The following is a 21,630-nucleotide window of genomic DNA, read 5'->3' on the forward strand; positions in this document are numbered from 1 at the left end:
GGTGCCTGGACCCTTCCCCGCAGTGCAGAGCAGGGCTGGCCATGGGAGAGGAAGTTGCTCTTGTTTCCTCTTTAACTGGAAAAGCAGAAACACTGATTCACTCAGCCTTGGCTCTGGGTGACAGTGCAGCACTGCCTCCTGCCCCCGTGAGAGCCCAGCACCAAGATCCTCCCCAGCTGCACCCCAGAGCCAATCCAGGCTGCCACAGCCTGGGCCATCTGCCTTCTGCACCCTCCCTCATCCCTGACTCCCCAGCTGGGCAGCCAGGATTCTCAGGAAAGAGGGGATATTCCCCTCCTGCATCCTCCCTGGAGACCATCACCCTTTACCCAGCCCTGCAGCGTGGAGGTGCAGCCCAGCCATGCTGGGCAAATTTGATTGCTCAGTATTTCAGATTTATATCATCCCATTCAATCCCAATCAATGCCATCGCATATTTTAGATAATTTTCTTACACTAAAAGCATAAATTCAGCATGACCTGGACCCTGAGGGGTTACCCCTTATCAGTCATCTGGATTTTAGTGAAGCATAAGCCTGAGTGTCAAATTGGACTCTCAAAAATCAGTCTCAGCCTTCCAGCCCAGAAGCCCATGGTGCACTCTCACAGGGGGAGGGAAGGAAATAATCGTGAGGATCACTTGACCTGATGTTGCTGCTGATGTGGAAATACGGCACAACACATCTGGGTTTGACCTTGGGAGATGGAGCCATTGGCAAGTGGCAGCTTATTGGAACAGACAGATAACAAATAAAAGGGGATTAAGAGCAAACAGAATCAATAGGAAGAAAAAGGAAATTTGCTTTGCAAATATCATAAAGTCCTTTGTCGCCTTCTCCTGCTCATACTTTGGTGTCAGGACAGAAAGGACACAGATCAGCTTGTGGTGGTGCAGTACAAATCCTCAGGGATGTGTTGAGTCCTGTAATCCTGGGGAAATAAACTGGGAAGATTCTGGGAGAGAAAGCCCAAAGGGTGGGTGGCCAGGGTACCCTGATCCTGGAGACAGGTTGAATCCTAGAAGAGCCTGCAATGGGGATGTTGTGGATGGAGAGAGACCATGTGGGATGGTCTGGGGTGGGGTGAGAGGCGTCTCATGGGGACTGAGAGGTCACATTAACAAAAATACCAGGAAAGCACAGGACTGGAGAGGCAACAGAGATTGGTGTTCAATGGCTGGGGTAGTTCTAGGAGAACAGGGGCCTGTGTGCCCTACGCAGGTCAGGTAGAAGCAGGGATGTTGGCTCCTGAGCAAAGCCTTACCTCCAACTTCTCCTTCTGCTCTCCAGCGCAGGAGCTGCTTCCCCCAGACAGAGGAGAAGGTGAAGCACCTCAAGAGGAAGAACGCGGAGCTGGCGGTGATTGCCAAGCGCCTGGAGGAGAGAGCTCGGAAGCTCCAGGAGGCAAACCTCAAAGTGGTGGGTGCTGGGACCTAGCATGGCTGGGGAGCTGGGCTGGGAGAGCACCTCACCACCAGGACCTTTGGTTTTCTACTTCCATTGAGCTAGAAAGGCCTTTCCTTTCCCTTTTTCTTAAACCTACAGCAAACATGCTTTTCACGTCATAGCAGAGCAAGAATCACCAACCCAAGCCAGCTTCTCTACTCTTCTTGGGGGCTGATTTGAAGAATTTCTTCCTGATTGCTTTCTTACTGTAAGGTCATAGTTTAAAGTAATTAACTCGGGTTTCTTTGGGCAAGTCATGAAAATAATTCATCTGACTTCATCAGAAAGAAACAGGAAGGATTTGAATAAGAAAAGGAGTGTGGTGAAGCAAAACAGGAAGGGGTGAGAGACAGCTCTGTCCCATGCACACATTGCTGGAAATGCTGTGCAAACCACAGGACTTCTCCCTTTTCCAATCCAACAACAGCTTGTTGTGAACCCTGTGTGACATGGTGCAGCAGCAGTGGGAGGTGGCTGTAGGGTGTGGCAGCTAGGGCACACCTTCCAGAAGGAAAGCAGGGATTGGGATGGGGAATTAAAGTCATTTAGGGTAGAAAGGAGGAAGTGAAAGCTGTGCTGCTGGAGCAGGTAGGGGGATTTCCTGGCACTGCTGTCCTGTCTGTCCCCAGGCACTGTGCTGCCGGTCTGCCACTGGGTTTTGGAACTTGCTGGGGGACAGATGGGCTTGTCAGATACTGTTACAAAAAACCATTTGACACACTCTGCAGACCCTCCAGCACCTATGCAAATATTGCTTTATTTGTTTCCCCAGTGAAACTTTGGGGTGGGGACAGTTGAGGGCCTGTGCAAGTCCTGGAGAGCTGATGTGCTGGGCTCCTGTGCTGGTCCAGATGTCCTGACAGCAGCAAGTGCTGGGATGGCTGAGCCCTGTGCAGGCTGGACTGGAGCTAGACCCAGAGAAGGGGCCCTGAGGAGCCAGGGTTAACTTGGCACCAGCTCCCTCCAGTGCTTGGTACCCAGGCCCTGTGGAGCCAGCTTCTGCACGTACGTGAGAGGCTTGGGAAGACCTGGGGAAGAAAACTTCACACAGAGGATTCCTTCTGCCTGATCTGGCAGCAGAGGATCCCCTTCCCACATTGTCAGCTTTGTGCAGATGAAAATAGCTGGGCAGAGAGAGGCAGGGTAGGATAAACCCAGGGACTGGATGTATCCTCACTGCCCATAGGGCTGGGATGAGCAGGCAGTTTGAGCTGCCGCTTCATCCAAGTCTGTGGTGCTGGTACCCAGTGGGAGAGCCAGCTCCAGGCATGGGGACATCTCAGGGACACTGTGCTGGGCAGTCTCAGCTCCTGCCTGGGCAGAGCCTGTACTCAGCCAGCTGCCTGTCCCTGCCTGCCCCGCTCCCCATGAGCACACTGCCATCTCCACCTTATGCTTTCCTCCCTCCCAGGGAGCATGTGAACCCAAACTGCTTTTCTCCTTGTGCTCCCTGGCTGCGTTGGCCCTGGCTGGGCTCTCCTTAGCCTCTGCCTTTCCCTCTGTCTTCTGCCCATCCATGCTGAAGCTCTTTCCTACTAGAAACCCATGGAATCTCTGTTTCTCTTCCTGGTTTGGCCACCTCTCTCCTTGATCCCATGATCAAGGACATGATCCCATATTTGATCCCAGGCTCATCTTTCCTGCCATTCTCCCCTCCTCTCTGCTGCCTTCTCTTGTTTTTTTTACCTCATCCTGTTTTTCTCTCCTTCCCCTCCCCACTTCTGTCCTGCCTGCAGCCCCTGTGTTGGCTGTACCTATTGAGTACCTTGTCCTCCCCACCTCTTCTTTGAGCCATTTTGCTATCCAGCCTTCCCTCTTCTATTCTTCCATAGGTCTGTCCTTTGGGGTCAGGCTGCATTTTCTGACAGTGCTCGCTGTGCTGGGTGATGGGGTGGTGATAATGGAACATGGTAAGGGGATGGTGGTTATTGGACACCAAAGGGTGATGGGGTGGTGGTTATCACACACCAACACACCTCACTGCTCTCTGGTGTAGGTAACTGCTCCGGTGCCTCTGAAGGGCTCCAGCCTGGAACTGTGCAAAAAAGCATTTGCCTGCCAGCGTGCCAAGGACCTGACAGAGCAAGCCAGTGCTCTCCTGGCAAAAGACAAGCAGATTGAAGCTCTGCAGCAGGAGTGCCGGGAACTGCAAGCTAAACTCTTGGCAGGGAAGGTGAGACACTTTGTGGGACATCACTCTGGGGCTGGGGACAAGCACAACAGCAGTGATGGAAGTGGTGTGAGGGGAATTAGTCTCAAGTGGAGGCTAAAAATAGGGGAGTAGATTTGATGTGTGAGCTGAATGGGGACACTTGGAAGAGTGTGTGGCAGAGAATGTCCAGATCTCTCCAGAAGAGCGTGTTGGGGGATACCCTGCTTGTCCCTCCATCAGTTCATGGATCTGAGCTGCCATTTCCAGCAATGACTAAAACTCCTTCCCTGGAAACCCCTGAGAAGCCACAGACACAGGGTGACTTTTCAAAGGGCTGAGCTGCAAGCAAGATGTAGAAGCAGGGCCTCCTTTAAAAGTGTTTCTTTGAGAAGCCAACCAGCATATTCCCAAAAACCAGTCTAGATCCCAAGCCTTGAGCTGCAGCTTTCTGAGGAGTCACAGCCACCATGAGACTGGTGATAATTCAGTGCCTCCTGACATGTTTCTGACGAAGGCTACAAATCACCAAGCAGGGCTGGGAGTTCATGAAACCATCCCCAGTGCTGGTGTCTGCTCCTGGGCTGGTGATCTCCATTCCCCTCAGTACCAGCACAGGCCATGCCAATATAAACGGTGGGATAAAGTGGTAATTCAGCTCATCCCAGAATCTAGGACTGGTCAGATGTGTTGCTCCTGCAAAGCTCTTCTCTGTGATGGCTCTGAAAGGAGCCTCTGCAGACAGCTGGGGCTGGTTCCCACTCAAGGTGGCTAAAGCAGCTTTGATTCCCAAACTGGATGCTTGCTGTTTAGGTCAGTTCAAATCTCCAGAGGACCTCAGTAACACTTGGGCCCATGCTGGTTTCCCCGTTTTGCTAATGCAAATGTGGTCAAGTGCTACCCTACCTCTCTGCCCCCAGCTTAGCTGAACACTTGTACTTCTATCTGTCCTACTTATGTGGTATTTAGGTGACAAATACTTCCTCACTGAAAACAGCTTTATTTTTGTCCCTGAGCTCCCCATATGTTCAGTTTAGCTACATGTTTGAAGGCAGATTCTCAGTCTTTCTCTAATATAGAACAATAGTGTGTATTTGGTGTTTGCACAGGGCTGCCTCATTGATCTTTCCTGGCATTAAACCACAGGACAAACTTATCCAGGTCTTTCTGTGCTCTACAGTGTCAGCAAGAAGTTTCCTTCCCATTCCTTTGATTTCTCACCTCAGACCCGCACAGAAAAGGGAACAGACCCTTTCCAAAGCACTCTGATTTTCCTAGCAGTGTGCTGGGCAACCTGAGCCAGCTAGGGACAGGAGAGTGACAGATTGCAAAGGAATGTGACAGAAGTGGGTGAGCAAGATTCATTCCTGGCTAAGAAAAAGCACATGGGTGCAACCCCCAGAGCTGACAAATTCAGTCACTGCCTTCCTAGGCTGACCTGGGTGACCTGGGTGACCACCCTGTCTCAAAAGGTGACCCTGTCTGTGGCACCAGCAACTGGGACATTGATCCCTGAGCAGGGAATCCACAGAAGAGTAATATAGACCATTCTGTCTGATCTTGTTTTTCCCATTTCTCTTCCAAGCAAACCACTCATTAAATTTTCATTTCTAGCTACTTAAAATTCCAAATCCCCCTAATCTGTCTGCAGCATGCAAAATGCATTATGCCAATGAAGGGTGTTTTATGCAGAGATATGATGTGCATGCTCAGAGTTTGTAACCAAATCAATTTTAATCTTGGGTATTTAAATCAGTAGAAATTTTTCAGTAGCTATGAAATGGATCCACTCAATTCCCTGTCAGTAGCAGGACTCACAACCTGCACCCTGGGCTGCAAATGCATTGGCCTTGTTTTGCAAAGCCAGACCTCTTAGGATGGAATAAAATAATTTCCTGAAACACAGCTCAGGAGCAGATCACTCACAAAGCCAGTGATCTGCTTCCAACCAAGCCCCAGCTCCAGCTAAATCCAGACCACAATTTCTTGGAGCATGGGCTCTTGGAAATGGAGGACTGGAGGAACAGCTGCAGAGGATGGGTATAATAGAAACTGAGGGGAGGACTGAGCTTTTTTTTTTACTCCCTTATTCCCCCAGGCTCCAGACGCTGTCTGTTGGGAATAGCTGCCTTTTTGTGGTGGGGGAAGGGAGATTTTATACATAGCCCCAGCCAATTTTGTTTAAAGAACTACAGCCCTGATAGCCTGAACATGGGACTGGCACAGAGGGAGCCCAGCTGCTCACTTCTTGAATCTACAATCAGTTCCCATTAATGCTGCCTCAGTTTCCCCCTTGCAGCATGAGAGTAACCATGGTTCTCTCCACAAATTGTATTTATAAAGCACACACTATTTTTAGGGCAAATAAGAAGCAAACAGGGAATCAGATTAAATTTGTCCTGGATACCAATTATGTCTTGAATTTTCTGGCTTAAGAGCTTTCCAGGGGAATGAGCAATGTCTCCTCCAACAGCAGATTTGTAAAGACAGGTTTTCATAATCTGATTTTGTATGTATGGACATGCAGCAGGTACATGTTTCTTCAGCTTCCTGAAATCTGGAAATCTCTGAAGAATCAAACAAGCTGGTGACATATTCTCCCTGGTTTTGTGAGTCAGATTGTGCTGGTTTCCTCCAAAAGCTGCTGTGTTTGGGTTGTGAGTGGATGGGAGAGACCCCTTGTACTACAGATAGGTGTCCATCACGCATATTGTCTTGAGAGGAGAGAGATCAAGAATGTTAGGAAACCAAGTATTATCTTGATGAAGAGCTGACCAAATCCCAGATGTTCTTCATTCCTGCAACCTCCCAAAGACCAGTGCTTGCCCACACCCACACAGGGAGAAAAGAAAGCAGCGAGAGCTCTGGTTTGGCCGGGCTGTGAAATTTTATTATCCTGCCACGCTCCCTGCCGGCCTATGCTGAGATGGCCCAAGCTTGGAACAGCCTTGCACATCGTGCTGGGAGAGCTGCAGGAGCATTACAGGCTGGGCTTTATCTTCACAAGGAATAATGTATTTGCATAAAGGATGTAAAGTGAGTTTTGACACTTTGGAGACCCAGGAATCAGCCATGCATGTCTGCCACGCTAGCTGGGTTTTCCCAGCCTCTCCTCTTGGAGTTTGCATGTTGAATGTGTCATGTCCCACCTTTTGGAGCTTGTCAGTGCCATGGTGCCATGGCTGGTTTCCCACAGGACGACCCTCACTGCCTGAATGTCATCGAATTTGATCGCTTGCTGCGGGAATCCCAGCAAGAGGTGCTGCGGCTCCAGAGGCAGATTGCGCTCAAGAATTTCAAGGAGTGTCTGCGTTCCTCCAAAATGAGCTCAGGCAGCACTGTGCCCAGTGCTGCCACACGCCTGGGACCAACAAATTCCTGCCTCACAAGTGCACCTCGACTGAAGGAGGCCTTGGGAGACCCAGCACTGGGAGGGAGAGCTCGCAGAGAGGTGAGACAACTGGGTCATCAATCGGAAAGTTTGGCTATTTAATTACCTAGTTAATTGCTGTTCTTAGGGAATTTCACTTGGAGAAGGTGAGGGCTGTGATTCACATCTGCTGCAAATAGGCGCAGTGCTGGTTTCCAAAGAGACGGATTCCAGCACCAGGTCTCAGGGTGAGGAGAGATATGGATGCTGCTGGCAGCCCACACCAGCACAGGGACGCTGAGCCGTGCCTAGAGCTCAGCTGCTCATTTTCCCTAGCACACGGCTCCCATGCTGTGTTTTTCCACCTAGGAAACCAGGCAATGTTTCTTTATAGAATCATGGAATGGTTTGGATTGGAGGGATCTTAAAAGCACATCTCATTCCAGCCCTTGCCACGGGCAGGGACACTTTCCACCATCCCAGGCTGCTCCAAGCCCTGTCCAACCCGCCCTTGGGCACTGCCAGGGATCCAGGGACAGCCCCAGCTGCTCTGGGCACCTGTGCCAGGGCCTCCCCACCCTCCCAGCCAGGAATTCCTTCCCAATATCCCATCTAACACTGCCCTCTGCCAGTGGAAACCTATTCCCGGTGTTCTGTCCCTCCAATCCTTTGTCCCAAATCCCTCTCCAGCTCTCCTGGAGCCCTGTTTAGGCCCTGGAAGGGTCTCTGAGGTCTCTCTGGAGCTTCTCCTCTCCAGGTGAAGATTCCCAGCTCTCCCACCCTGGCTCCAGCGCAGAGGGGCTCCAGCCCTCGGAGCAGCTCCGGGGCCTGCTCTGGACTCGGTCCAGCATCGGGGTCCCTCCAGCTGGAGGCAGCTGCAGGGAGCAAAGGGGCGGAATTCGCCCTGGCCAGGTGCGGCCGGGGCCCCGCCCGGTGCGGCCGCGCTCGGAAGCGCCCGGGCCCCTCCGGCCGCAGTGGTTCAGCCCGGCAGATCCGGGGCCGCTTCAGGGCGCCGCCCCCGCCGCGGCCCCGCAGCCGACAGGTAAGGCCGGGCAGGGGCCGAGCGGGGCTGCACCGGGCCGGGGCTGGGCCGGGGGTGCCGCGGGGCCTCGGACGGGGCAGCGCCGCCATCGAGCAGGGCCGGGCTGCGCCGCGCGGCCCCGAGGCCTCGCCGGGAAGGGCCGGGCCGGGCCGGGGCCTCCGCGGGGCCGGGCCGCGGCTGCCGCTGCGCTCCCCGGGCCGCCGGGTCAGGGGTCTCCGAGCCGCGGGCTCCAGAGGACTTGGCTCCTGGGGGCTCTGCCGGTTTTCCCCCGTGTTTTCAGTGTGATAGAATCCCACATCCCCCGCTGGGAGATCGGGCTGCGCATCTTTCCCCCACCTTCCCTCCAGCTGCTGTCGTTGATTGCCCCTCGGCTCTTACAGCAGATGCATTGAATATTCATTCCTTGTCCATCTACTCCCATTCACTCCTGGATTTACAGACCCCTCTCCTTCAGCCTTTTTTTCTCTTTTGTTTCTTTCCAGCCTCTTCCATTATTCAGTGTTCATCATCTTTGTCTCCTTTGTGTGTTTTCTCTGTCAGTTTTGTGTTGGGGAAGCAGCGTGCAGCAGCATCCCGGACGCTGTGGCATTGATTTATATGATAGCATAATGAAGTTTTCTCTCCCTTTCCCAAAAGGAATGCTTTTGTCTAAGCACTCTTTATTAAACCGTTATTAGTCTCTGTAATCACTCAGTGTCACGAGGTCCTCATCACTGTTTGTCTCTGCTACATCAATACTTGCAGAGCACAGTTCCTTCTTCCTCATTTTCAGTCCTCTAATTTCTACTGAATATTTACCCAAGAGAAAACCCTCCCCTTGCTCAGTGGTGGCTCAGTAGAGCCTGTAGCTCTCAGGCTTTCAGCAGAAGAGCTATGAATATAGATGTAGATAAAACCTATGTCTTTCAAGTCAAAAATCATGTCCCAGATATAGTGCTTAGACAGTGCCCTAATGACTTGCTATATAGGGAGCTCAGACCTCATCCCATGGATCCCCCAGCACTGAAGGGGTGCAGAATGAAATGAGGAACCCCATGTCTAAGGAGAGGTCAGCTGAAGGCTAAGGCTGAGGTGGATTCATAAAGTCCTGCTGCTTCCTCATGTCTCTACTTACACAATCATCACAATACAGGTGTCCAGCTTTCTCCATATCAAGTGGTGCAGCTCAGAGATCAGGAGTTCCCTGTGGAGCACTGTTCTCCTGCGTGGTACTGCCAGAGAAGTCCCTTTTCCTTTGGTGTGCTTTGTAGTCTCAGGATGTCCCTGAGCTCTCTTGCATCTCTTCTGCTTTCAGGTGGAGCCAGGTGTGCAACCACTGGGACCTGTGTCTGAAGGCCATGAAAATTTTCCTCCTAAAAATGCAGTAACAAACCAGGAGAGCATTAAACAGATACAGCAGCTGGTGAGTTATGAACCTGGTTTGGGGTTAGGAGTATGCTACTTTCTTGTTTTTATTGTGGGTTTCACATGTGCAATCCAGGTAGAGATTTCAGGGACTAAAGTCATATTAGGTGCAGCTGCTCTGCAAAAGTGGGAAGTTTGGGGAATTGGTAGGAAAACACAGGCCATCTGCATGCAGAGTGTTGCTGGGTGGCAGCTCCAGGTGCTGGGCTGGCAGGAGAATATGTCACTCAAATGAGAGGGAAACAAAAAAGGTTCCGTGCTGTGTTTGGTTTAGATTTTTTTCAGCTAGGGACAGATGTGGATGAGGAGTGTGTCCCTTGTGTACCCCAGCAATTAAGACAGTGCACAGGGAGGTTTAGCAGCTCCTGTTGATCTGACAGGTAGTGAGTAGCTGCACATCAAGAGGATGTCTGTGCTCTGTTAGGTGTCACTGGAATTAGAATAGGAGCTAAAATCATACAGCTGGTGTTTAAAGATGAATAGTTTATACAGCTCTGTTGTTCTGTCCCCCACACCTTGTCCTCTCTGCTGTTCTGTATAAATAGGAACAGTCCATGCATGTGGGAGCAGAACTGTTTCCAGGCTGAAGGCTTAGGGAAGAGAGGAATAGTTGTTTTATTTTTTGATTTTCCTAACTTTCAGAAAAATCTTCCTTGGCTTCTACATTGTTTAAGTTTGTCACAAAGATATTTTCATAAGAAAATAAAAATAACTAATGCACTGGGTCTGAGAGGCTGGGCTTGAATTTCATATGCATTGTAAGAGTGTGGGCTTGCTAATCTACTTCTGCTTGTTTCGTGCAGGAAGTTGAACTCAAGAAAAAGCGCAAAAAATGTGAAAACCTTGAGCATGAAGTGAGGAAAAAGCATAAAAGATGCAAAGAGCTAGTAAGTGTTCTTGTTGTCTACTGTTATGAGCATCATGGGAGAGGAGGAGCTAAGTTGTTGTGTGTCTCTTGGTTTCTCTTCAGTTCATCTTAATAAGGAATCACCAGTGTTTCTATTTATTTGAGCAGTGTCTCAAATTTGGGACTCCAGCCCTTAAGGCTGGGATTGTTTATTTAGTCTTTCAGCTACCTGTGGGCTGAATACAGCTACACAAATCACAAAATGAAATTCCATGGCCTTTGCTAGTTTGGGGAGATACTTAACTATTTTCACAGGTATTGAAATGGTAATAACACCATCCCACTGTCATTTTCTTGTGCTTCTTGCTGGCTGAAATCCTGTTTAATTTCAGAGGGGGTTTCCAGCTCATAGCAGAACATCTGGATTTCTCCCTTCTGTTTCTGCTTTGTTTTGCTCAAGAGATCACACACGGGTTTGGGTTGGAAGAGACATTAAAGGTCATCCAGGTCCAACCCCGTTGTCTGGTCCAGGGCTGGGTTCTGTTTGAGCAGTGCTGCTCACTGTTGCTTCCCAGCCCTTGAGCAGTGTTTCACCAGCATCCTGCACCATCAGGAAAGAGGAGCAGTGGAGCTTCTCTGCAGGATAATCTGGGGGAGTTAGAGGGTCATGGTGTAATTCCTGCTCTTTCTGGACAGGAGATCCAGCTGCAGGAGGTGCAGAGTGAAAATGCACGACTGGCCGAAGAGAACTTGCAGCTGAATGAGAAGGCTGGGTGGGCAGGACAGGTAAAAGCAGTGTCTTTGTCAGGTTGGCAGCATTGGCTTTTGCAGAACTCTCTGAGAACAGGCTGTTCTCAAGTTTCCAGCTCAGTAATGGTCATGTGCTGATCTGGGCTTCTGTTCCCAGGATCTTCCCTGGACAAATCTAATGCACAAGAGTTAGAAAGTCATTTGTCAGTCCCATGTGTCAATTTGCCACCATGCATAAGGCTTCCTACATATTTAATAACTGCTGTACATGGAAATGTTTGTCTTTGCTTGTGTTGCTGATAGTCACCAAGCCATAGTGCACCCTGGAACCAAAAATTCCTTGTGCTAAATGGAGGAGGCAAAGATAATTTCAGCATGCTGCTGAATTTTCTGTACTGTTCTCTGTGTTTAATCCTACCATGTAGGATTAAAAATACTTAGAGATACTGTGCTTGGTTTTTTTATCTCTTTGTTCTGTAGCCTGTTCCCATCCCAGCCTCTTCCTCCTTGCAAAAGGGAGGACAGATGAATCTAGGGAGAGAAGCAGTGTGCAAATAAAGTGTTACACATTGAGGCCTGGGACAAATGCTCATTTATTTGTTTTAAGTGAAAACCTGTAGGAGAGGAGGTTCCTGATTTTGGTATCACTGTCAACAGAAAGCACAGAAATAGACTGGCCTCTGTTGTTTTTACAAGGAATATCTTTGGCTGCTTGTGCTCACTGAAAATCCTTTCCCTTCAGGTTGAATCTGAGAATGCTGACCTGAAACTGCAGGTTGTTTTAGTGACTAAGGAACGGGATTCAGTAATTCAGACAAATCAAGGACTCCAAACCAAGCTGGAGAATCTAGAGCAGGTGCTGAAGGTCAGTAGGATCCACATGGCTGGAAGGACTGTCCTAAACCAACTGCTGCCTTTGAATGGCACTGGTTGTCTGTTTGCCTTTTTTGACCATTCTTTTGTCTCTGTGCTTCCAGTGGGAGTTCTGCTTCTGCAGGATCCTGGAACACGGTTTTATAAAGTGGGCAGAGGTGCTTTGGAAAGGCTGCTTCAGAGATTTGGGTGGGAGATAAGGTGGCCATCACTGACTTGAGGGTTTTCTGTGACAGTGTTGCTCTGCCTTGCAGTGGGAATTTCTTACTTTGTGCAATGATGACATTAAATACAGGCCCTGCTTTGGCTTTGTAGCCATCAGTAGAACACAGGACAGGGTTTCAGTAGTGCCACCCTTCAGCTGTATGTGCCTTGTCCTGCAGCACATGAGAAATGTGGCTGAGCGGAGGCAGCAGCTGGAAGTGGAGCACAAGGAAGCGCTGCTAGTCTTGCAGGAGAAGCAGGAGGAGGTCCAGCGGTTGCAGCAGGTACGTGGGGTGTGACAAGGGGACGTTTTCCTCTCTGAATGGACTCCTGCACCTTGTTTCCTTTGGAGGTGTGCATGAAGGAGGCAGATGTGAGTTTACAGAGTAAGAGTGTCTTGAGTCCAGGTGAATTCTGGTATCTGAGCAAAGTGAAGGGCTTTGCTTTTGGATGTCAGTTCTGACCTCTCCCTGCTATATGTCCAGAGCCCAGAGATGCTCCCAGACTGTACAGTGGTTTAAATCTTAAAATCATGGAATCATTAAGGTTGGAAAAGCCCTCCAAGATCAAGCACATCTGTTTCCCCAGCACTGCAAGGCCACCACTGACCCATGTCCCCGAGAGCCACATCTACACAGCTGTTAAGCTGTCCCAGGGATGATGACTTCACCACCGCACTGGGAAGTCTGTGCCAGGGACTGTGAAGAAATTTTCTCAGTATTCAACTTGACCCTGCCCTGGCACAGCTTGATGCCATTTCCCTGTGTCCTGTCCCTGTTCCCTGGGAGCAGATCCCAACACCCTTGGCTGTCCCCTCCTGCCAGGGACTTGTGCAGAGCCAGAAAAGCCCCCTGAGCCTCCTTTGCTCCAGGCTGAGCCCCTTCCCAGCTCCCTCAGCTGCTCCTCACCAGACCAGTGCTTCAGTCTGCAAGGGACTACCAAGGTAGTCAGACAGTAGAAGTGAACTCACATTGGCTGATTTCTGATTTACTCCTTTCCTTATTTTTCCTTAGGCGCAGGCAGAGGCAAGAAGGGAACATGAGGGAGCAGTACAGCTTCTAGAGGTAAGACAGAAAGAAACAAGAGGGATTTGTGGCTCCAGATTTGGTACCTTTTGTTTATAATATCAGTTTGGATGCCTTGGGTTTTGTTGGTTCTTGTGCAAAATGCTGTAGTGCCTTGATCAGATGCAACATGTTGCTGCAGTGAAAGTAATATTTGGGTCAAAGTTCGGGGAATTATATCCTGGCCTTCTTAGTCCTTAGATAAGTTACTTCATTCAGATCATGCCTAAAATAGTCATTTGAATTACTTAACTATAATCATAGTCATAATTAGGTGTCTTAGAATTAAACTGTGAGCATCAGTGTATGGCATAATCAGGGGGTTTGAGATGCCTGTGCTATGTATTTCTTTTTTACATGTGCTTGAATTGCTTTTTGATGTGATCTTGATGAAGAATGAGTGTAGTCCATTTTCCTGTTGGAGGAGTTCTGTCCCATGATTGTCATAAGTGGAGTCTTTCTCCTTGGAGGTGTTCAGACCTGTACAGAGCTCTCAGCAGCCAACCCTGCTCTGAGCTGAGGGCTTGGATCGGGTGATCCCAGTGCTCCAGGTGATCTCCTTCGGCCTCAGGTGTTCTGTAGTTCTGAGATAAGGCAGTGACAGGGGTGTGTGCAGAAATGCCATGGAGAGAAGCACAATCTTAGCTCCAAATTACATGAAACAAGATTTCAACTGCCTTTGGCACTGCATAGATACAAAAGGAGACATCCTCCTTCCAGGAATCCAGTGTTGTTGGGAAATGAGGGGGCCAGAGCTCAGTTTTGCTTGTTTTCACTGACGGAAGAGCAGGATGCAGGACTGGGAAGACTGTCAGCTTAAGATCCTGTCACAGCCAGGTTCTGAGCTGTGCTTTGATTCACAGAACTCCATGGTCTCAGACCTGGGGAAAGGTCTGGGCACAAAATGTCCATTCCATTCATTTTTGAGTGGGTGCAATGTGCTGGGAAAAGGGGGCTTGACATTTAACAGCCACTCTAAGCATATTGTCATTTATCTCAAAGCACACTGTGATTTGGAGGCCCTCAAAAATGCCTGGTTATCTCATTCATGCATTTGGTGTGTAAGATTTAGCTTTTGTTTGGCAAGCAGATGATTCTGGGAATGAGGTGGGAATCTCAGTATAGAACAAGGCAGACATTGTAATTTGGTGAGAAAACAATTTCATTCAAATTGAGGGTTGGGTTATCTTTGGCAGAGTGTTGTAGTGTAACTGCTGATGTGGTTTGATATCTCTTCTTGCTTTTCTTCTTGCTCCCAGAGTACTTTGGATTGCATGCAGGTACTGCTTTAATGCTGTCAAACAGGACATTTTCCCCTCTGTTCTGACTTTGACAGTTGCTTGGTATTCTTATTTTAACTATACTCTGGAAAAGATTGCAAGAGTGTTACTGCCAAGAAATAAATTAGAGGAGCTCCCACTATGAGTTTGATGGAGCAGCTGCTTTTCTCTTTAAGTGCCTTGCTTTCTTGACCAATTAGAATTAGGAGCTCACTTTTTTTGGCACTTTCAGATTTTTAGAATTGTCCAACTGTGCTCCTTCTTCACAATTAAGTATCTTTGCAGTCCAAGAGTGAAATGTTTCCTTCAAACCCCAAAGGCAGTGGTGACACCGTTGCAGATGAGTGTCATGGAGAAGAAGACGGGTCCTGCTGGCTTTGTAATTGGGTGGAAGATGGGAAACAGAGATTGTGGATAATCCCAGAAGAGGTGGTAACTAATGAAGTTCCAGCCTGGGAGCTGTGCTAGCTGGCCTGTTCACAGGTGGTTTGGAAAGAAGGCTGATTTAGAAGTGCTGAGGTTTGTAGCTGATAGAAAGCTTCTTTAAATCCTTCCGATCTGGCAGAAATCTCAGGAGGAATGGGGAGATGAAATGCAGATGACACTGACTGTGCAAAGGCACGTGGAGGAGAGAGAACAGGGACTAAACATGCCCAGTGGTGGGCTCAGAATTCCCTGCTGGCACAGGAGGTGCAGGGTTGGAGGTAGGGGATTTTTAAAAAAAATGTCAGCCACAAGTTAGTCAAAAAAGCAGTAAAGTGATGGGAACTCTCAGGAAAGGACTTAATTGGGGTATGCTGACATCCTATAGAAGTTGTGCTCACAATGATGTGGTTATGGCTGTTCCTTTAATTCCTTTGACATCTGCCCTGCTTTTAGCAAGTGCTAAAAGTGCTTGGACTGCACACCTATAGAATTCCCTTCTAGAAAGATAGGGATTCTCTGATCTCAAAAGTACATAGCAGAAGATATGGAGAAAGGGAGCAAGGGACATCTGAAAGGAGACCATGAGCTGGAGAAGTGGAGAAGTGTCTTAGAAGATGGGGCTGAACTGGTGTTGGTTGGGTGTGTGAGTTGGTGGTTAAACTGACCCCACCAAGCTCTGTTCCTGCTCTTGCAGCCTCTTCTGGAAGTCCAGTCCCTGTTGTGGGAGACTACTCTTTCTCCCCCCTTGGGGTTGGGCTTAGACACAGAAATCTTGTCTGTGTCTGGAGTTTGATTCCTGCTAGTCCCCTGAACTTCCTGGCCATGTCCTTGGGCCTTCTCTTTCTTATCCTCCTGCCTCCCAACACTGTCCTGGAAACCTGCTGCTTCCCAGCTGTGTGCAGTCCCCTGCAAGTAGCTGCTAGAAGTACACCTTGTGTATCATGTGGCAGTAGTATTTAAGGCGTGTTTGTATGTTGTTTGGAATAACAGATTGAAAAGACACCTGACTAATTAAGTGTCTTAGAATTAAAATGTGAATTATCTGGGCTGTTGTCTTGGCTGCCAGTGTAAATGGATTTAAACTGTGGTTTATGAATTTACAGGACGAGGTACTATTATGATGCTATTAAACACAATATCCAGATGCATCTGCTGGCTCATATCTCCAGAGAAGACAGGAAATCCCCCTCTGGTGCTGCAGTCATTCTGTACCTGTCTGTTGTTGTAGGCTCTGTCCCAAGGTGGGATCAGGGATGGATGTTGGACTTGAGGAAGCCCTCCTTTGATCCAGTGCAACTGTTCTTACTGTTGAGGGTTTCTTTTCTCTGTTAAGATGTAATGTTGTGGGGGAGAAGTGTTTATGTGAAAAACCCAAACTGTAAGTAAATTCCAGCACTCATAATGGCAGAGGAATCCTGTGCACCGTGGCTTAGTAAACAAGGTCTTGATCCTGAGCAAGTGGATAACACAGACAATCTGGAAGTTAGTCCTGGCATCTGAATTCAGTTCAGAGATAGTTCTTGCCAAACTTGAGAGACTTCATCAGGCTTTCCTTAGCGCATGAGAGCACCTTTGGACTTGGGAAGAGAAGAAGTAATAAACTCAAACGCCTAAAACAGATATGTCACAGTCAAATAAAAATGCATGACCCTGCTAAATCCTTAGGGAGCAGCTACAAAGGTTTTATATTGCTCTGAGACTAAAGAGAGAGCTTTTTCTGTGTCAGAAATGTTATTTTTAGAGCTGCTTAAAAGCTCAGACTTTCTGTCTCACATAATATTTCAAGGCATCATTTATTTTTTAGTTGGCTGGAGAAAAAACATTTCAAATACATTTGGTAAAATGGAAATTTTTGAAGAGTGCAGTGTGGTCATCTGTTTTGGTGCATCTTACTTACAAGAAACAGTGAGAGGAGGGGAAGGAGCAGTTGCAAACACCTGGGAATTGATCTGCCTACAACCTGAGGGAATGTGGGGATGTGTAAAGACAGCCAGGAATCAGCCGTGTTTTGTAAGGGGAAGTTCTAGAGACAGTGAAAAGAAAATATGGGAAAATACAAATGGTTCTCTATCAGGAATGTGTCATTCCCTCTCCACAGTGTTTCCCAAGGCTCTTTGGCACCTCGTCTTGCTGACATGTAACTTTCTTCTCAGCATTCATTTGCCTGGAATAAATCATCCCTGTAGGATCAGGGAGGAAAGCGTGTGGGCTTCCCACATCAAAGGAGAGTTCTGCAACATGGGTCTGTGTGCTCTCTGCCCTTCCTAGTGCCTGGAGGAGCCAAGGTCTGGAGGGACAGTTGGTAGTCCTGCCTGGAATGGTGAGGAGATCAGGTTAAGATTCTGGGGGCTTGCTTGAGCCTCTGGAGCGATGGATAAAACTGGGAGAGCAATTCCTTTTGGAGACGTGATTGTAATGGTCCAAAAGCCATATAAAGCCTTTTGAATCTTTTTAAGGCTTATTTATCTCTGACCTATCTCATCTAATCTTGTGCAGGGCTGAGAGAGAATACTGAAGTTCTAACCCAGAATTTTAGGGATAAGTCCTAATGGAGTTTGTAGTCAGCTTCCTCAGAGATGATGAGCCTCGGTTTTTCTAACATAAGTAGAAGTGTGAGGCTGCCACTTTCCAATGACTGTTCCTAGGCAGGGCATTTAAAAGTATCCTTTAGCTCCTTGGAGTCTGGGAAAAGATGCAGCAAAAGCAAATCCTGTTTGGAACCTCAGTGTTTCAACAGAGGTTTGTTCCTCATCTTGTTCTCTCTTGGCAGGCCCGGGTGAAGGATCTGGAGGACCAGTGTCGCAGTCAGACAGAGCAGTTCAGCCTCCTGTCACAGGAACTCCAGCAATTCCGGCTTCAAACAGGAAAAATCAACCTTCTCACTTCCACTCTGGTGACTTCAGAGCTGCCCCTTGCTCTGTGCAGCTCCGCCCCGCAGCCCCTCTGGGAGAAGGGTAATTGTCAGACGTGCCTGATGGGGCTTTGAAAAATGGGTTGATACTTGTGTAAAGGGAAAGGACTAAAGGAGCTAATGCAAATGTTTAGCGTAATTTTGGCATCTCTGTCCCTATTGTAAATAAGTTTGGTTCATTTTGTGAAGAGAAGTTGGCATTTCTGTGGCCAGCGAGAGCTCAGGTGTCCAGTCCGAACAAAGCACATTTGTAGAGACTTGGGCTGCTCCCTGGTATGCTTGTTGCTGCTCCTGTATCCTGCTTGTGGCTGTAACTAATGGACAGCTGATTTTATTGCAGAGTCAGCTGTTCCTGGGTTGCTCCCCGACCAGAGCACAAAGAAGATTTACAATGAAGGGAGTGATGAGCTGGAGCCATTGCAGCGGGGGCCAGACACCACCTTGGGCTGCCCAGCTGCTCCCACCAGTGCTCAGAAACAATCCAAGAAAGGAGAGTCTCAGTCCAGCTCTTCAAAATCTGAATCCATGCAGAATAGCCCAAAATCCTGCCCAACTCCAGAGGTCAGTGTGGGAGTCCCGTCTGCTGCCTGTGCTTTCCAGCCAGAAGGGAATAAATTCACTGCTGAGAGCACCAGTAAAGTTGCATTCATTCCCCAGTAAGGTCACAGGCATTCAGCAGGAAGGTTGTATTCATTCCCTTCCAGCTGCCTGAAGAAAATGGGGTAAACAAGAGAAAAACTGTAGGAAAATACTGAAATTACCTTGGATGCCATGTCTGTAATGATCATTTGAATATATTGCTGTGCTCCATGACAGAGACAACTGGTTAGCCAGTGTCTGGGAGCTTGGAGAAGGAGTGGGATTTACAGGTGTTGGAGAGGACAGAAGCAGTTAAAGACCCCAACATCCAACAGAGCTCCTTTGTTCAGGATGACATTTGTGTTGCACACAGGCACAGCTACCATTTAGAGGCAGCAAGAAATCAACATACTGAATTATGAATGTGTGGGGTGGAAGAGGTCTCCAGAGCCTCTCATCCAATCTCCTGCTCCAGTGGGACTGTCACCAGCTCTAGATCAGTGTGGCTATGGCTTTGCTGAGCTCAGGCTACAGGTTCTTCAAGAATGGAGATCCCCCAGCTCTGGGAGCTGTTCCCAAGGCTGTATCACCCACCTGGGCAGGGAGTTTTTGCTGATGTCTGACTGGAAGCCCTGAAGGTCCAACTTGGAGGTGTTGCATCTTATTACTACTTCCTCACCTAAAAAGTCATTCTTAGAGATGGTCCTTAGCCCAGGAGCCAGACTGACACCAGGCATGAGTTAAAAGGATGTGTTCACTGTGTACAGACTCTAGGAGTGTTCCTTTACTCAGACCCTTATCTTTAACATTTTTAGGTGGACACTGCGAGCGAAATGGAAGAACTGGATGTTGACAGCATCTCCCTCATGCCAGAGCCAGGCAACCAAGGCCCTGCAAAGCTCCAGGTGTTCTTAGCTCGATACAGGTACTGAGTGGCCAGTGCTTGTGCTCTGTGAAGTTGCACAGGTTATCTACGGTTCCCCACTTCACAATGTTCTCTAGGATTCACCACTCTTACAAGTGGATAATGATAGACCTTTTATTTTATTTCTCCATGGGATTTTCACACTGGGAGAGCTGGGGGTGTCTAGCCTGAAGAAGAGAAAGCACTGGGGAGACCTTAGAGCTCCTTCCAGGGCATAAAGAGCTCCAGGAGAGCTGGAGAAGAACTTGGGACAAAGGCCTGGAGTGACAGGAGAAGAGAATGGCTTCCCAGTGCCAGAGGGCAGGGCTGGATGGGATTTTGGGCAGGAATTGTTCCCTGGCAGGGTGGGCAGGCCCTGGCACAGGGTGCCCAGAGCAGCTGGGGCTGCCCCTGGATCCCTGGCAGTGCCCAAGGCCAGGCTGGATGGGGCTGGGAGCAACCCAGTGGTGGAAGGTGTCTCTGCCCATGGCAGGGAGGTGGAATGAGAAGAGCTTTAGGGTCCCTTCCAACTCAAACCATTCCATGATTGAATGATTTGAGATCTGTCACTTCCTGTGCAACCTAGGCTTAGCTCAACAAAAGCACATTAAGCTCAGTTGGTGTTCAGTGAACAGCACTGTGCAAAACTTTGAGTATCATGCTCTGTTGAAAATTAGTTCAACCTAACATATTCATTAAATTGTCTATTTTTTTCAGAATAGTGCAAGAAGTAGTTTTCTCCAATAAATCTTATCCCAACAATTAAGAAGATTTCAGTTTAGAATTCCTGAAATTTTTGGTTACAATGTCTCTGGCTGTAATCTTTAAAGGGGAAAAAAAAAGCACCAAATAAACCCACATTTTTTGGTTAACTCTTGCTATTCACTGAGCCATCATGGTCAAGCCCAAATCATTACAGTTCAATGTATTAGCTATCCATCCGCTTTTCCACTGGGAATTGGGAGGAAGAGAATGGGGATGATTCCGTGCTTATGAGGAGCACATCAAATGTGGTCAGTGTCTTCATGTCAGTCTTGGGCCCATAAGGTCTCAGATTACAGAGAGTTAAACATTGCTTTGGCAAGATTAAATCCCTTTTAAGGGGTAAAGAGCAAGAATTGGCAGTAGGTGTTTGTAAAGATAAAGGTTTTTCATGAGGCATTTTCCTGTGAAATGAGACCCTCTGATTGAGGATCCCTGGGTAGGCAGGTTAGAACTGCCTGGAGTCCAAGCTATATCACCAGTGTATTTCTAATTTTCTTGCTGGTGAAGTTTTTGGAATGCTGTTTAAAATGTGGGGTTAGAGTGGGAGGAGACACCACAACCTCACTATGCAGCCTCTTCCAGGGCTTGCTCGACCTCAAGGAAGTTTTTCCTCAGGTTCAGGTGGAATTTCCTGTTTGTTTGTTCCCACTGCCCCTTGTCCTATTGCTGGGCACCAGTGGAAAGCATCTGGCCCCCTCCTCTTGACACCAACCCTAAATATCAACCTGTGCATTGGTAAAATCCCTTTCTGCAGGCTGAATAGGCCCAGCTCCCTCAGCCTGTCCTCAGAGAGATGCTCCAGTCCCCTCAGCATCTTTATATCCCTTTTCCTTTGGATGTCACAAGACATCTGTTCTGCTCCTCAGAAATTATCTGTTATTAAATAATTTTATATGTAAACTACAGTCTTCACCTTTGTCTGTGGAATTTGCTGCTTGCCAAAGTGGATGCATTCCCAGTGAATTGAAGGCTTATCAGCATCACAGCTATAATGTGTGGCTGGGAAGGTTCCTATGCAAATTAAGTCTTCCAATTGTAATTATTTCAGCTACAATCCTTTTGATGGACCTAATGAAAATCCAGAGGCAGAGCTTCCACTGACTGCTGGAGAATATATTTACATCTATGGAGACATGGATGAAGATGGCTTCTTTGAAGGTGTGTTTTGGTAAAATGAAATGTGAATGAACTGCTATGGAGAGTTGATCTCTCTCCAGAAAACGAGAGAGAAATTTAGCAAACCTTGAAACCTCAAGGTGAAGCATTTCTGCCCATAGTTAGTTTGTTAGAAGGACAAGAAGATCCTGTTGGAAACAGCTTTATTTATGTTATGAATAGATGAAGTCTAGTCTAAGAGGTCTAGTGATTTCAGTGGAAATTTTGCCACTACTTTCAGCAAGTTTCAGGTTTCATCCCCAATGGTTTCAACCCCCATATGGTTCCTTCATCACTATGGAGAGGAACATGTTCAGACCCTTCTGCAGATGGGCTGTTTTCCTCTTTGCAGTGAGCCAGGAACTGCAGCAGGTGATGGGCTCCATCGCTTCATGCTCTTTTGGCAGAGAGGGGATACAGTAATCGACCCAAACTGCAGTTGGGACTCTCGCTGGTGTCACA

At 48.2% G+C, this 21,630-nt stretch overlaps 1 protein-coding gene across 12 annotated transcripts in view; it reads left to right on the top strand.

Moving 5' to 3' along the window:
• Nucleotides 1–21,630, top strand: part of TSPOAP1 (TSPO associated protein 1) — a 55,653-nt gene that overhangs the window by 12,065 nt on the left and 21,958 nt on the right. For 10 of the 12 annotated variants that reach the window (XR_015774421.1, XM_088066095.1, XM_088066085.1 and 7 more), the window contains exons 3-16: nt 1,290–1,418; nt 3,442–3,618; nt 6,791–7,045; nt 9,301–9,408; nt 10,214–10,297; nt 10,954–11,043; nt 11,750–11,872; nt 12,264–12,368; nt 13,098–13,148; nt 14,408–14,428; nt 17,625–17,808; nt 18,106–18,326; nt 19,160–19,269; nt 21,062–21,171. Coding sequence is in view for 11 of the 12 variants with exons in the window: in XM_088066095.1 (XP_087922221.1) it covers nt 1,290–1,418; nt 3,442–3,618; nt 6,791–7,045; nt 9,301–9,408; nt 10,214–10,297; nt 10,954–11,043; nt 11,750–11,872; nt 12,264–12,368; nt 13,098–13,148; nt 14,408–14,428; nt 17,625–17,808; nt 18,106–18,326; nt 19,160–19,269; nt 21,062–21,171 (1,768 nt within the window). In the remaining variant the exon portion in view is untranslated. Of the gene's footprint in view, nt 1–1,289; nt 1,419–3,441; nt 3,619–6,790; nt 7,046–7,890; nt 8,007–9,300; nt 9,409–10,213; nt 10,298–10,953; nt 11,044–11,749; nt 11,873–12,263; nt 12,369–13,097; nt 13,149–14,407; nt 14,429–17,624; nt 17,809–18,105; nt 18,327–19,159; nt 19,270–21,061; nt 21,172–21,630 lie in introns of those variants that run through there. The other 2 variants (XM_088066086.1, XM_088066094.1) reach the window with 2 other exon arrangements.

The sequence above is a fragment of the Pseudopodoces humilis genome, chromosome 23, assembly GCF_049639895.1.
Source record: "Pseudopodoces humilis isolate 2021_Gansu_Grassland_sample_001 chromosome 23, ASM4963989v1, whole genome shotgun sequence".
Classification (NCBI taxonomy): Eukaryota; Metazoa; Chordata; class Aves; order Passeriformes; family Paridae; genus Pseudopodoces; species Pseudopodoces humilis.